The 16772-nt window shown below is 45.2% G+C and overlaps 1 protein-coding gene across 1 annotated transcript in view; it reads right to left on the bottom strand.

Annotated features, from left to right (window-relative positions):
- Positions 1-16772, bottom strand: part of TENM4 (teneurin transmembrane protein 4) — a 562312-nt gene that overhangs the window by 295312 nt on the left and 250228 nt on the right. Inside the window, exon 4 of the mRNA XM_017895920.1 lies at positions 14298-14507. Within this exon, the coding sequence (XP_017751409.1) occupies positions 14298-14507 (210 nt within the window). The remainder of the gene's footprint in view (positions 1-14297; positions 14508-16772) is intronic.

Below are 16772 nucleotides of genomic sequence, written 5' to 3'. Positions count from 1 at the left end.
GGACTGGAAAAGCAGAAGGAGACAGATAAGACTGTATTCCTAAACACTGCCTCCTCAGAAAACTTTAAAAAGAAAAATTTACCTTTGCAATCTGGAGGAGGTTTTCATGTTTCAGCTCATGCTGAATTGTTTTATGCCTTAGCTATAAACCTCTGACAGAGAGAGTGCGGGGGCAAGGCTGACCCGACTTTAAGTATGGCTGTGCCGCTGTAAAGCTCAGGTTACGAGGATCACTTCTGGTGCCAAGGCAGTTTAACAAGTATGAATGTGCATAATTCGTTCCAGTTGTCCTGCCTCAGCACAGAAGGGCTATTTCTGGGGTGGGGCTCCCTACACTCCCGCCAATGTGGTTCCCATTACTGATCCAGTGCCTTGCTGAAGTTCCCTCCACGCCCAGGAAGGGCCTGTTTTATCACAACTGCCAAATGATCGGTTCTCTGTAAAGGTTTGGAGGGGTTCTGTATTCCAAGAGGAGAAGTCAATGCGTGGCGTAAAGCATTGCTTGGTTGTGAGGGTGGGCTCTCATGAAAAAAAAGCACCTAATCTCACCCGTCCCAAGAAATCTTTCCAAAACCCAACTGCTATTGTCCAGTCTCTAGCCAATCTAAGTACACCCACTCCCATTTTTTATTTTGAAAAATCTCAACCCTATGGAAAAGTTGAAAGAATAGCATAGAAAAGCCCATATACTCTTCATCTAGATCTGTCAGTTAATATATTGCCACATTACTTCATCTCTATGCATAAAAAGTTTTTCTGAACCATCTGAAAGTTGTAGACTTCAGTACACTTTATATCAGCACACATCTCCTAAGAATAAGAACATTCTATCATCTAACCACAATATGACTATTAATGATCACCTAACATACTTATTATATTTTAAAATTTCCCCAATTCTTCCCAACTATCTTCTTTATAGCATTTAGAAAAAACGGGATTCAATCACTTGTAAGAGTCAAGCTTTGCATTTGGCTGCTGTATTTCTTTATTCTCTTTTAATCCACCAGAGTCTCCCACCCACCCAAATTGGCATTAGCTTTTTAGAAAGTCCAGACCAGTTATTTTGTAAAATGTCCTGTATTCTGGATGTGTCTGATTGTTTTCTCATGATTGGATTCAGGTTACATATTTTTTGCACGTGTACCTGATATGTGATGAGATGTACTTCTTACTGCTTCATATTAGGATGGCTCACTAATGGAGTGCTAAGTTTGGTCACTTGGTTAAGTTGATGATTCCTAATCTCCCCACTATAAAGTAACTCTTTTCCCTTTGTAATTAGTAAGTAATTTGTGACACAAAGCCCAATCTCTTTAGATCATTTACTTAAACTGCCTCCACCCGCTCCCATCCCATCCATCCTCCCCTGGTTTTAGCCTCCACATTCTGAAAATGCCCTTACCAAAGTCGCCAATGGTCACGTGGATGCCAAAGTCAATAGGCATTTTCATGATTGCGTTTTGAACCCTTAGCAGGACTCGATGTTAATGCTCAGGGCCTTCCTTGAGGGTAGGAGCGCTGTCTTATATATGTCAGTACTCTAGGGAGCAGCTCACTATTTGATTCACAGTAGGTGTGCTAGAAATCTTTGTGTAATGAATAAATAAATATATACATTGAGAGGAAGTCAAGATTGGGAATCCGAAGACCTGGCTTTGAATCCCAGCTCTGCAACTTTCCATAAAATAAAAGGGTTGATCTAAATAAGTGGGTTTCAAACTTGGAAAAAATTCTAACATTAGAAGTTATCTTTAAATAGGATCTTTATTCAGAAGCAAATGTAGGAAACTGATTGAAGGGAGCAAGCTGCTTTTGTTGAAGCAGGTAGCAGAGACTAAATGGTGTGGCTCACAAGACTGGGGGCTTGGGGAAGGATCAGAGGGGCTCAAGAAGTAGGGAAAGGGGTGAATTCTATGGGCCATGGCTGCCAGGTGGAGAAGCTGGAACTGAAATCTGCAGCATTAGGTTTCAGCGATAAAAGGAGCAGCTGGGAAAATCAGCCTGGTCTGGTTAGGTGTGGGCCTGCTGCATTTGGAGAAAGAAACAAGCCAAACTATGAAAGCACAGTGCAGAACTGGCTGCAGGGGGAGGTGGGAAGTCAGGAATGACCACTGTCCTCTCTCTGTCTCAGTTTCCTCTTCTGAAGTCCTTTGTCATTCGAATGCTCTTTGATTCTCTCTCTCCATTATTCCAGTGTTCCCCTTTGCTTGGAGGGGCGTGCATCAATGGGTGATCAGCAGGGTCAGCAGAGGCTTTCTGTTTTCTGAGGGGCTCTAAGGGACTCAGGGCCATTCCACTGAGTGATTCGATGACCTGAGAAGCCTGCCCATTGTCCAGGCCTTAAAGGGCCACTGCCCCTTACCATTAACCCACCTCAGGACAAAGGCCATCACCAGCTCAGACAAATAAGCTGCTTAGCCAGACCTCATGCATCATCTTGTCATCCACGCGGGGCCCAATAGGGGCATCTGAACAGAGCAGAGAGCCGGAGTGCAACTCAGCGGTTTCCATTCAGGGGCCTCTGACCAGGGGTCATAAATTGCTCCCAAAATGTATATGCAGCTTTATCCTCTGTGCAGCAGGGTAGGGTATAGTGCGGGAGGGGGGTAGGGGGGAATAAATCTATGATCTGCTTTAGAGGTTCCCTTAGACCCTACGACTGCCTGAGGGTTGTCAAGAAAGGGAGAGATGGCTGTTAGATGAGGGAGGCAGCCTGGTGAGCGTGAGAAAAGATTGTGAAGAGCCAGGTATACCTGGGATGCAAAAATGCCACTTACTATCTCTGTGACCTTGGTCAAGTTATTATATCTTTCTGAGGCTCTGTTGAGTAAAACACTAACCAGAAAAATAACAATTATTTCCATTTATTAAGACTGTACAATAACTGGGCACTTTGCTAAGTACTTCACATATATTATTTCACATTGAATTCTAATACCACCAATGATGTAGGTATTATTATTATCCCTGTTTTACACATAAGGGAAAAATGAAAACTCAGAGGTTAAAAGCATTTGCTAAAGATCACAGCTAGTAATGACAGAGCCAACATTCAAACCCACACTCTTAGCTCTTCTGCTCTAGAGCCTCCCAGCTGAGCAGACTCAATGGAATGAGAAAGGTGAAGCCCCTGGCACCCTGCAGCTGCTCAGGAATGGGATTTGCTCATCTGTTCTGCTGTTCAAAGGTGTGATCAGGCCCTCTTTGGTTCCAGCACACCTGCCTGCAGGTTATGTTGCTTGTCTCCTCCCACATCAGACCCCGGGAAAATGGAGCTCAAGGGCTGCTCCCTGAGAGCTGGAAGGGGATGGATGGAGAGTGGGCTGTAAAGCTGGGCCTTTGCAGTGCCAGCCCTTCCTTCCTAGAGAGGAAGAGAGCCTTGCCTTGTCCCCCTGCCCATGCAGAGGACCACAGTGCTTCCTTCATATGTGCCCAATGCACACGGCTGCACACGGTGGGCACAGATGAGGTCTGACCAGAGGTCATGCTCCAGCCAGGACCCCACACAGAGCACACACCAGGAAGAGTCTGCTAAATGAATGGATGGATGAATGAATGAATGGAGGAAATAAACACTTCCAGACCCCACAATTAGGTTGAGAGCATTTGGTTGCACACAAATAACTGACATGCAAAGTATGTATGTCTAGGCTCATCCTTATACCAGAGCTCTGGTCTAATTCCATAGACAAGGTGGCTTAAATAATAGATATTTATTTTCTTATAGTTCTGAAGCCTGGAAAGTCCAAGATCAAGGTTCTGATGGGATTCCGTTTCTGGGGAGGACTCTCTTCCTGGCCACTTTCTTGCTGTGTCCTCACATGGAGGAGAGAGAGCTCTCTGGGGTCTCTTCCTCTTTCATAAGGACACTGGCTCTATCTGATCAGGGCTCTGCCCTTATGACCCTATTTAATCTTAATCACCTCCTTAAAGGCCTTATCTCCAATGCCATCACATAGGGAGTTAGGGCTTCAACACATGAATTTGAGGGTGGTGGGGAATGTTGATGGTGAACACAATTCAGTCCATAGGAGCCCTACAGATACATAAAAGTAAAGTTCACTTCCAGACGAGCCTGAATGTGCAAACTTGCCTGTGTTCCTCAGCAGTTAGCATCTTTCTCTAGGAAGTTCCCCCAACTGCCCAGTTTGCATTACACCTCTGTAGCCCCGCACACCCCGGCGCACTCCCTCTCTAGTTCCCCTTACTGGTGGCTGCTTCAGGGCAAGCTGTTTAGTGTTTCTGTCTCCCCAGCAGGGGCAAGCTGACTGCTTTCTATCCTTCTTGGGCCCTGGCACACAGTAGGTCCTTAATAAAAATTTGCTGAGTTGAATTGGTTCTGAGGGTCAACAAGCCTCATTTTTCCTCCATATCACTGGAAATCAGAAAGACCTTCCCCTGTTTCACTCTGACTAGTGAGGCTTTGTTTGGCCTTTTCTGCCGACATCACCAGACACTGACCAGAGGCTGTGTACTGGGTACTGAAACTGTGTTGAATCTGCACGAAAGTAAGCAGCTCGAGGAAGGATAGGGCTCTGGGAAGAAGGGCTGGGGCTGCCGTGCCACGGATCAGGACCTGAGCTGCTCGCAGTGGGAAACCCAGGGAGGGCACCAGCAGGGGTTCTTTGAGACATGGAACAGTGTGAGGGATGGATTAAAGGGAGAGACAGGGGCAGGGAGGCCAGGAGGATGCTACTGAAGTGGTCCAGGAGAAAGAAGACATAGTAGGAATGTTTCGGCTAAGAGGAGCAGCATTTTGCAAAACTGGCAAATAGATAGGGATCATCTCCACTTCCATTTTTGCTCCTTCTCAGGATGATAGCACACGGGTGATCACAAGTTTAGTTTTGATGAGATAACCTCCTTACCCCCTAAAAATGATCTCTATTATTTGCCAAGAGAAGATCAGTAAACACCTGCCTTGATCTCAGTGTCTTGGATGTTTTCCTGTTTCCCCTTTATCCTAGCAAACTCTCCAGGTTGCTATTCTTATTCCCATTTTATAGATGGGCAACTGGGTAAGAGAGGTAAGCTTGGTGAGGTCACTGAGATAGTGGGGAAAGGGACTTGGTTCACATCAGGTATGCATTCCCCCAAGGTTCCACTGGGGCATCTAAAGAAGGGTTTCTGGAAGTGCAAATATAGGTATTGTTGTTAGCTGGTTAGCAGCTTCCCAGAGTTATTTATAGAAATAGGATCCACCAGGAAAGAGGAATGTAGCATAAATGAATTACCAGTCATTTTCCTTTCCTTTCAACTCTGCAGGAAGGCCAGCTGACCAGAAGGAAAAAGCATCACAGCGTTTCATCTGGTACCAAACATCAGCACTCCATCGCTGGAACTATGCGGACTGGAAACAGCGTAGGGGCTCCAGCAAGAGCATCTGAGGCTTTGTCTCTGAGACCACATGCTATGTTTGTTTAGCTGCTGCCTTGGACTCACTCTCCCACCCGAAACCTCTGGAAATCACCTAGGAGGGGGAGGGGGATTAAAGATCAGGACTCCCAGGCTGAGCTGTTAATTGCTGGGGCTCTTCCAAGCCAGGAGGGGTAAGAGTGTAGGAATCTGATTGCTTCCCAGGAATATCTGGCCAAAAACTTTTGGGGTCCAGAAGGGGAATAAGGAAGCTGACATTCATTGGGCATCTGTTATACAGCAATCACTATGATAGAAGCCTTACCCATATTTTCTCATTTATACCGCAATTATGTGAAGTACCACTGGCCCTCCAAATCCATGGACTCAACCAATGGCTGACTGAATATCAAAAATAGAAAAAAAAACCAATATAAAATTTAAAAATTTAATATAACAACTATTTACATAGCATTTACATTGTTAAGTATTATAAGTAACATGGCGATGATTTAAATTATACAAGAGGATGTCTGTAAGTTATATGCAAATACTCTGCCATTTTATACCAGGGCTTGAGCATCTGTAGATTTTGGTATCTGTGGAGGTTGCACTTGTGGGGAGGGTCCTGGAACCAATCCCCTGGGGATAGAGAGGGAAGACTGTACTAGTTTCTATTTTACAGAGGAGACTGAGGCCCAGCGTGGTTAAGCAAATTGCCCAAGGCTACACAGCACAGACCTGTAAGCCTCCATAACCTATTTTTCCCTGCCATTGCTCCACATTGTGCCATTTCTGTTTTTCTTCTGGCTTCAGTCCTTTTAGGCCTTATAAAGCAGAGGGAATTTTTTTTTTTAGTTGTTTAATCTCAAACACCTATATAAATAATGGCAGTTCAGAAGGAGAGGGAGAGGAGGGAGAAAAGGAAGCCACAAGGTTTCCTGGTTTAAACTGGGAGCCATTAACCAGTAATGGGGGATCCAGCTGAGCTCAAAGTACCCAGCTCAGACCTGATGACAGGGGTAGAGGGCAGGGGGCTGCCTGGGGGAGGGTGGGAACAGATGGCTCCTAAAGACCACATTTAGGAAAGGGAAGAAGGATGGGCCTGAGAGCAGCAAGAGATGTTTATTCTCAAGGTGAGCAGGCTGTGTGGGGGCAGCATTAAAATCCTACAGAGTATTGGAAAAAGCCACAGAGCTGTGTACCCAAGGGATGTGATTTCAAGTTATTACAGTGAGAACAAACATTAAATAACACCGAGTCACATGCAGAATAGCTTCCATTTCTTTCAACCCTTTGGATGATGTCAAAGAGGAAGTCTAAGTTTGGAAATAGTGTGTTTTTACCACCTATCAGTTGCCAATGTCCTTGTTTAATGCAGAGAGGCAAATCTCTCATCAGTGTCCTTGAGCAGACATTTTCTTGCCAGAATGGGATAACCTGCTTTCATAGTATTTATTTTTACAGTTACCTTCTATTTATGGCAAGTCATACACTTGCCATATGGCAAGTGGAATGCAGCAGTAATATACAATTTCCTTTTGAAATAAAAAAATTCACTTAAGGAGAAAAAGTTTGGAAAAGGGAGCAGTTTAAAGGAACATAAATAACCATGTAGGTGGGCACACCACTGAGGCACAGACTAAGACAGTGACACAGAAATGAATACGGTTTGGGAAATGCTGGTTTCATCCAGTTCTCTCACTGCTCAGACTAGAAGGCCGAAGAACCAATAGATGAGCCTTTTGCAAGGTGATACAGCAGGCTAGAGGCAGAGCTGGGATCAAAGCAGATCTGCTCCCAGGCCGGTGCCTCTCTGTAAGCAGGTTTTCATGATGAGGTTTCTCCAGGTGAAGTTTGTAACTGGGAAATTGAGCTCACATGATAGCAGCGGGCCTCACATGATGGCAGTGAGCCTCACATGTTGGACTGACCATCCATGAACAAAGCCCAAACTAGTTCCAAGCCTTGTGGCCAAGGGGCAGCTCTGTGCTAAGCTGCTTCTCCCTGAGCCTGTTTCTCACGTGGACACAGTGTTCACCCTCCTTCACATTTCTCCAACCTCACAGGACTTTTCTGTGGATTCAGTGAGATGACAGAGGAGAACGAGCTTTGGGAATTAGAGGGTACAAAAATGTTAGTTCTACTAATCTCCCACACTCTCCTTGGCCTCCTTCCAGGTGCCTCTTCAATGGTCTGGGCCCTGAAGTGTCAGGAGATGGTTTAAGATGTGGTCTGGTGTCCACAAGGGATCCATGGAGCAGACCATGACCATTTCAACAGGGACACAAACCAGGCTTACTTTCCAGATGGAAAAAGCCTGGACACACAGCTAATATGCCTTCCTCGGGGGGTGGTCTAGGAATTCCTAGGTCCAATCAAGCCATACATGAAAATGTTATTTTGTACCTTTTAATGCAGTGGTATTTGGGGAAATTAGTGGAAAAGGAACTGCAAAGAGTCTACAATGAGTGACTAATTAGAGGGCCCTGGTTCTCCCAGGATGTTCAGTCACATTAATTCAAAATGTGGCCTGTTTATTTTGCAAGGTCAGGACGAAGTCTTACCTCCTAGAAAGCCAATGTGGCAATTAAATTAAAGTCACCAGAGATTCCCTGAGGTAATGTATGAAAAAGGGCTATGTCAACAGTATAAAAACGGAAGTGACCCCTGTGAGGTTGTCACCACTGCCCTCAATTGGGGGGCATAATGGTCTGCCCCAGGTGGGAGGCCATAGGTGAGAGCTTGTCTAGTTAAGGGAGGCACCTGGTAGAATGGAACGAACACTGGAGTCTGGGGCCATGCTTTGCATCTTGACTTTGTACTTAGGCAAATCGCTTCATCTCTGTGACTCTCCACAGCTGCATCATGTATGTGCCTCAGTGCCCCGTTCCTAGGATTATTGCTGTGCATGTGTGTAGACAGGGTACTGGTGGAAAGAAGGAAGAAAGGAAATCAGTGCTTTTTTTTTTTTTCAATTTTGATTTTAGCACATACACATACACAGGGCACTGTGCTCACTGCTGGAGATAGTGTATACAAGGCCTACCTCTAGGAACTGGGAGTTGCACAAGGGAACCAGACGTGGGAATAACTAGGTCCCAGACTGCTAGAGAGGAATCAGTACAGAAGACAGTGGGGAATCAAAGAAAGGGAGCCAGACAGCAGAGGACCTATCAGGAAATGCTCCTTATCAACTCAGAGTTGCCAAGTTCTAGGCTTCTGACCACTTGGCTTCTTTCCTACTGAATTTCCAGGCCTGAGAGCCACCCAGCCTGCTGGTGCTGGCCTCCTGAACTCTCATTTCTAAAGCAGAGGGGCTAGGCCTTTCTAAGCAGTGATTATGGATAAACAATGAGCACATCTATGGAGCTTCCTGGTCAGCAACTTGTACCTGTATCATGCTGTCTAGTTTTCAAGTTGTCTAGTTAGCTCTACAACCATGAGCAAGTTGCTAAATCTTTCTGAGGTCCAGTTCCCTCATTTTTAAGAAGGCACAATTCAGGATCACCATCTATTAGCCATCATTCTGAAACCCCAAAACTCTGAGGCTAGATGTTTAACCAAAACTCATTTAGTGGCAAAACCTGTCCTGAACTGACATGAGGCTTGGAGTCATTTTAAAATCCCATGAGTATAATAACTATTCATGTTTCATGGCAGAAATAGTGATGTGTTTGATTGCTGTAGGAGTATTAGGAGCAATACAGAATATGTACTCCATTTTCATTCTTAAATCTGAACATTTCCAAATTCTAAAGTGCTTCTGATTCCAAGAGTTTCGTTTAAGGAATTTTAACTCAATAAATTAAATACCAATTTTAAAGGGTCTCTCTGTTTAGAATACCCTTCATCCCTCATCTCTCTGGAAAACATCCACAAACATTTAAAATGTCATCATGAATGAATGAATAAAGGAAGAAATCAATTCGTCTTGCCAACAGAAGTTAGGTACTTAACTTTTGTTACATAGCTGGTGTAATAAGAATTTATTTACCAGCGAGGGTCTTTTGATGCAAAAGAGTTGAGAGAAGTGCACAAAATTGCTGAAAACTTTACATACCCCAATGTTCTATACCTCCAGAACTACGTAAATAAGTAGATCCAAGTAACTGCAGTTTGCATGGAACAACAACAACAACAAAAAACCCAGGCTCCACAAAATTCATAGTGAAAGAAGACAAAAATCTCACTGGACCTTCCTTTCAACTGTTAGAAACAGGCACAATTTTGCTTTCTGATTTCATAATCTGACTTAAAAGGACCTTGGTTGACTCCCCCAGGGACTCTGAATAGGTTCTAAATTAAGTTGAATTTTTTGTTTTAAGAAAACACTTTTAGAAGGAGCTTACAAACATAGCAGTGTTTCCCGTTTAGAAAGAAAAATAAACACTCCTCCACTGGATTGGTAGTCAAAACAAAATAATCCCAGCTGCTTAAGACCTGAGAAAGTCAATGAAACTGCCAAACAACAGTGATGCTGACCAGTGAGAAATTTGTAAGGCAAGGCACTAAGGATCCAGTGCTGAAAACAGAAAACAGCCATGGACAGCCCAGCATCCAAAGTTTGGCTCTGAGGAAGCTGCACCAAAATAATGCCCAGTCATCTGGTCTGATTCATCTCATATAATAGGGGCTTCATAAAGGTTTGTGAGGTAACAGGAATCCAACAACTTGGAATTCTCTTAAAACCAGCCTTTCTTTGGTGGAATTCCTCTTATCTTCTTCAAACTCCTACTAAGGAGAAGACAGAAATAATAGGATCTGATATTTGAAACAAAATATAAAAGCAACAGAAGGAAAAAAATTGGGGCTCTAGAGTCAAACAGGCTTGGGTCTGAATCTTTTCCATGCCCTTATGATCAATGGTCAATGGGCAAGTCACTGCCCCTTATTGGGCCTCAGTTTCCTAAACAGTGAAAGGGACGTAAATGGAGACACAAATACGATAATGCATGTTTTATAGAAAGACTTTGAGCACATAGAAAGTTCTTATTAAATGTAAATTATCCTACCCACCCACTACCTTACCTAGGCTTTGAGAAACTGACACATTTCTCAGAGCTATTTATTCCCTGACCCTCTTAAATATTAACCACCAAGTTTTTAAAGCCCCTTTGCTTTAGAATTTAGATAACAATTCATGAAACATTTAATATTTATTCTGAAAAGTTTCTTTGGGGTAGGGACGAATACCTACTTAATCCTAACCACCTCCTTTGCTTTTTCAACTGTGACTAGCTGATATTTTAGTGAAATCTTTCTTTATATATATCAATGATTTCTGGATGATTACCCTTGGGAAAGGATTAGGATTTTGATAAGAGAAAAAGCTACTTCCCCTGTTTTCTTCTCTGCAGGGACAATGAGCTGTTCTGTGATACCCCACGATCCTCTTTGTACTTTACATGGGGATTTTAGCAGGGCAGCTCTGAGGCCTACCAGACCAGGATAGCAGCTCAGGCTGGAGTTGACACAGCTGTGGGCAGAGGGCCTCTGGGGGTGATGCTGGAGAGTCCAGCGCAAGCTCCTGGGAAGGCTGGCTCCAAGAGCCTCAGCTCTCACCATAGGAAACTGTCTCATTTTCACCCTTTAGGAGCCAGAGAGGCATTCTTTGTCATTTAAAATACAATCTGAATGCAGTCTCAGCTGGCCCTAAAGCAATTGCTCTGTTGAGGGTGGTCTCTAAGGTCTCAAATTGGTGGAAGGAGATGGGGGTGTGGAGATAGGGAAGACAGATAGAAAAGTTTTATCAGCTTTAACTTCTTTAAACACCATAACAACCTTGGAAGGTTTTCTCCCATTTCACAGATGGAGCAACTGATGCTCTCAGAGGTTGGAAACATTGCCTAGAGTTGCACATCTGGTATCCAATTTCAGGCTTGTCTCTAGAGCAATGGCTATAGCTCTCTGCTACACTGTGGTCCTTAAGCATTGCTTGCTCATTGGTTCATTCAATCACTCATTAAATGAACACTAAATTAAAAGTCTCTGAAAGACCATGCATCAAACTGTTAAATGTAGTTATCTCTGGGAGGAAGGATTATAAGAGAACTTAACATTTTACCTTTTCATATTATTTGGATGTTAACGAGCATTGCTACTGTTATAATTGGCAGAAACAATAAAGATAATTCCATTAAAATAATTTCACATTTTTCCATGACAAAATCAAATTAAAAACCCTAAAAGCATTTATTAGGCCCCCTACATCTATGTTCCAGGGCACTCTCATCTTCACTCACTAGTGCTGAGCCCACACCAGTACCAGCAGGTCCTTTGGCTCATAGAAGATCCCTGGTTTGGGGTTTCAGGGGAGAGGAAGGCAGTAGGCAGGGTCCAGCCATGGCAGAGACACATTGGGCTCTCTTGTGATCCCAACCCCAGAGCAACAGATCAGTAAGGACTCAGACTCTTCCTTCAGGCATGAGACATGCTTATTACCAACTTTTAGAGTGACACTCAGAGCAAGGGCCTGGGGAAGGGATCCAAAGTGACAAGGTCCCCTGGGGTGCAGAAACATGCAGGAGCAGCCCTGAGCAGACAGCTGCAGGCTAAAGTCCCCCATCTCCTTCCCTGCACATCAATAATGCAATAATGTCATCAACTTGCCTTAGAACTTGCAACAAAGTGATTGTTCTTGTTCAGTTAATTTGCAAAGAAGAGATTAAGGACTTTAATCTCTTGCCTTCTCTTCTACTTGTAAGGCTTACTCAGAAATGAACAAAGAACATCATCACACACACATATATATATACATATATATATATTTCCCCCCTACTCCAAAAGCTTAAAAAGGCTACTGGCAGGAATAACTCATGACACTCCTAAAATCAGGGTACCTTAGAGATTGTTCCATTACTGGCAAAATGGGGAAACGGAGGCTTAGAAAGACAGTGATTTGCCAAAATAGCCAGTGAGCCACAGAGCTGGGTCTGGAACCAGATCTCCTCGCTCCCATCCTAGGGTTCCTGTTTCCGTGTATCATTTGAAACACAGGCAGTTAAAAGGCATAGAGGAGTAGAGACACCGAACCACCAAGAAAACAACCCCACCCCAGGAAGCATTGAGAAAAAAGGAGGAGGTTTGGGTCTTGGTCATGGAGAATGCAGGGTGTAAAATACTGTCAGAAGAGAATCATCAAGGACAAAGATCTCTCTGATTTTCAAAGACAGCGGAAGCGGGGAGGTCCTCGCTAGAAAAGGTGGGTGGGTAATGACCGCCCTTCATTGTCATTTGGTGGGGGCACTCAAGCCAGTTCCCAGAAGAGCTCAGGTGACTTTCACCACATGGCCTTCCAGACCCTTCCAAGGTTCACACCTATTTATAGCCCAGGCTCCCAGGTTTAAAAGGGCTGGGGCAGGCTTTCCAAGTCCCCACCTCAAGTGCTTTGTCCGTGTGTTCCCTCTGCCCAGAACACCCTTGGTAATCTCTGTCTGGCACACCTCACTAATTCCTTCAAGTCCTGTGAGCGCCTCCTCTAGGAGGCATTTCCTCATTCTCTCAGGCAGAGTAGAGGCTCCCTCCTCGCTCACAGAACATACAAGGTTCCCACCGCCTTTGCCACCTTGGGCTGTAATGATGTACTCCCAAGAGAAAAGATGGCATCTGACATTTCTTGGATCATCCCCAAGTGCCAGGCAGTGTGCTGGGAGATTTCACAGATAGGCTGTCTGTAAATCCCCTAGAGGCAGGTGGAGGGGACTAGGCAATGACTAATATTTACCACACTCCTTCTCTGTTCCAGGCACAGGGTGCTCATCATGAGGTGGGCACTACCATGCCCACTTTACCCTTGAAGAAGTAAGCTTAGAGAGGCAATATGACTTATCTAATATCCCACAGTGATAAAGTTTGTATGTAATTCAAAGCTGTTTGATTCCAGAACCCATAGACTGTCTTATCCCTTTTTGAACCTCTGCCTCCTTTTTCAGAATCTGGCCTGGAATTTAGTACCACACAAACACTTATATAAATAAATGTTTGCCAAATTGACACACAACCTACAGTGTTATTTGTGGGGAAACAGTTTCATTTCCTCTCTTCTTGTCCTAGCATCAGGAAATCCTGGGGCTATTAAGGTGATCCTAGGTTACCTCATGTACATCCTGCCCCACCTCTTAGAGGTTTGAATTCCTTCCCGGGCTTCCTTGCAAAGAAGTGGACTGGCCTCTGCTGGACAGAGAGGGCAAGCACCTTGGCTCAAGTCTAACAGCACCTGATCAGGGGATACAAGCTGGTCACCCTGGAGCTCTTCCATCATACCCCACCTCCCACCTTGAGAACGCCAGGGCAGAGCTCAGAATAAGAGAGCTTGCAGATTCATGCTTAAACCCAGTGGTTCTCTCTGCAGCCAGCATTAAGCCCTGCAGGTGCCTGGGGCTTCAGGGCTGCCTGTCTCCAGGCTCTGTGAAAATGGAGAACTTTTAAAGCCAGCGCTGTTCTATGGGTAATGGGGTAATCATTCTCAGTTTTTTCAGTGAAAATGGGGACACTAAAATACTGAATCTCCTGGGCATGGTTGTGACAGTGCCTGGCACAGTCCCTGGCACACAGTAGGTAGTTGGTCACTGTTGCCGATGTCTTAACCTTTTTTTTTCTGTCTGTGTCAATCTTTGTCTCTACCTTTACTTGTCTGGCCTTCACCTGATGTTTCCTTCTGGTGGTGTCTGTGCATCTTTGTCCGTACATCTGCCTGTCCGATGTCTGTCATGGGGGTTGGGGACAGAAACAGCCCCCCAACTCCTGTACACTCCAGCGGCGCCGCGGGGCAAGAGCGGGGCTGCCTGAACCCGCGGAGCCACGCCAGGCCCCCAACTCCCCGGGAGCCCACCATGCACCAGGCCCCTCCGCCCCGGCAAGCGGCCCAAGCAGGCATCGGCAACGAAAGGGCATTTTTAAAAACAAACCCGCAAAAGTAGGAAGAGAGAGGGACTTACCGTTCGCCGCGACCCCCAGGCTGGCGGAGCCACTTTTAACTAAGAATGAATTAGGGACAAACTCTTCCTCAGAGTCTGAGTCCGGGGTTGGCTGGGCCACACCGTTGCCTAGCAACCGCCTCTGGCTCTCATTGGCCGGAGGGGAGGGGGGCGGGGAGGGGGACTGCTCAATAGGGGTTGATGAAGCGGATGAACAATGCAAGGGAGCACCTGCGAACCACAAAGACAAACACAGACAGAAAAAATAATGAAAATTGATTTTGAGGCACACGGGAGGGGGAGGGAGCAAAATAAAACACGCATCAACGGGAAGGGGGGCTCCCAACACGGGCGATCTACTGCACACGTGGACCGGGGGCGGGGCTGATGTCTCCGCAGGGAAAGTTGCCGCAAACTCCTTCTGAAGAGCTGGGGCCTCAGCGCAGGCTGGCAAATGGGAATCTCGGAAACACACGGAAAGCCTTTTCTGTTCTGCCTATTCTTTAAGACACACCTGAAAACCCGGAGTCTAGTCCTGACAGGGCCATGTGATCTATCAAACCGCTGCCCCTCTCTGAGCCTCAGTGGCCTCGCTGATAAAAGCAGCAGTGGTGACCGGGTGATCCCTGACCCCCTATAAGCTGGCCATTCTGTGATGTCACCGAACTGAAATGATGTTCTTATTACTGAGATTTTACTCCGACCTGCCTGGAACAGGCCCTAGGCCTCGTAAAAAGGTAGAGAGAGCTGGAGAGAATGATCCAAGGCTTCACTCTACCTTTGGCAGTCTAGGATTTCAACACAGCAATGTTTTGTTTTTCTAAGAAGCTCACACTTTATGATTCTTAAATTCTGACATTCTCCGGAACCTCCCTGAAAGCAAGACCCTTAGGAAATTTTGTTCATGTCTTTATATACAGAATCTAACCTACTGCCTGGTATATTGTAGGCTTTGTAGAAGTATTTGTTGACTAGTTTAATTCTAGGGGGTCTCACATACTAGGATTCTTAAGTTCTAATGTTCAAAGATGAGAACATTCTATAATTTTAGGACACTCACATTCTGTGCGTGAGTTCCAAGATGTTGTAAAACAGTTTGACTCCAAGTTTCTATCATGCCATGGTTCTAAAACCCCAGCTGTCTATAGTTATACGAGCAAACTCCCAACTCTTCAGAAGGAGGAGGCGATGGCTTGGAACAAGAACTTTGAGCTCAGACAATTTGCAGTCTTATCTGTGGCCAACCTTTCAACATGTGCAGTACATCGTCTACAAGAGAGGGAACATAAGCACAGACATATAAAAGTATACAGTACAAGACAATGCAACCACTTACAGCAAGGGCTGCTCATTTTCTCCCGCCTTGAGTGACAGAAGGTTTATAACATAGTCATATCTATCCAGCTTTTCAAACAGACTGAACCTTAGGAAAAATAACACAGCCCCAGTGGGCCATCTTAAGGTTCAGCGGGGCTCTAAGGGGGAGGTGGCACAGAGAGCGGCTGATTATTTGCAGGGTAGGGTGGGAAGCTTTTTGTGGTCTGTCCACACAAGAGCAGCCCAGTTGGTTCACATTCACCAGTTCCTGTAGGATTTTGCAGGTTCCATGACTCTTTTTTTCTGAGACAGAGTCTTACTCTGTCACCCAGGCTGGAGTGCAGTGGCACAATCTCGGTTCACTGCAACCTCCACCTCCCAGGTTCAAGAGATTCTCCTGCCTCAGCCTCACAAGCAGCTGAGACTACAGGCACCTGCCACCTGCCCAGCTAATTTTTTTTTTTTTTTTTTTTGTATTTTTAGTAGAGATGGGGTTTCACTATTTTGGCCAAGCTGGTCTTGAATGCCTGACCTTGTGATCCGCCCACCTCAGTCTCCCGAAGTGCTGGGATTACAGGTGTGAGCCACCACACCCAGCCTTTTTTTTTTTCCTAGATGCGCACCACCACACCCAGCTAATTTTTGTATTTTTAGTAAAGGCGGGGTTTCACCATGTTGGCCAGGATGGTCTCAATCTCTGGACCTCTTGATCCGCCCGCCTTGACCTCCCAAAGTGCTGGGATTACACGTATGAGCCACTGTGCCCGGCCCCAGGTTCCACGACTCTTAAGGTTAACCCCTGAGCTTAACTTTTTGTGACATTTTACCAAATTGCTGTGTGTGCCATTTGGCTGGTTGATATTAGAAATTCAGCAAGAAGAATTGAAGCAGCAGAAATCAATGCCCAAGGTACAACCTCTGGGTGGCTTCTTCCTCTGTGTTTTGGTCTCTTTACCTAAAAATTCAGGCTATGATTCACCGTACAATCTTTTAAGCCAGCATTCCCGATTCACCTTGACAGTCTGCCTTCCCTGACACCACTGACCACCTGGTGCTAGAGGACTGAACATTCCGCATTCCTTTCTCTGAATTAACTTTGTCTTCAGATCTAATATATCTGCTCTGCTGTGTTTCTATTTATCTGTATCTGTCTCCTACATGAAAGTATACAGTATATTC

The sequence above is a fragment of the Rhinopithecus bieti genome, unplaced genomic scaffold, assembly GCF_001698545.2.
Source record: "Rhinopithecus bieti isolate Rb0 unplaced genomic scaffold, ASM169854v2 scaffold_26607, whole genome shotgun sequence".
Classification (NCBI taxonomy): Eukaryota; Metazoa; Chordata; class Mammalia; order Primates; family Cercopithecidae; genus Rhinopithecus; species Rhinopithecus bieti.
The sequence above is the reverse complement of the archived record's forward strand: the minus strand, read 5'-3'. Positions and strand labels throughout refer to the sequence as shown.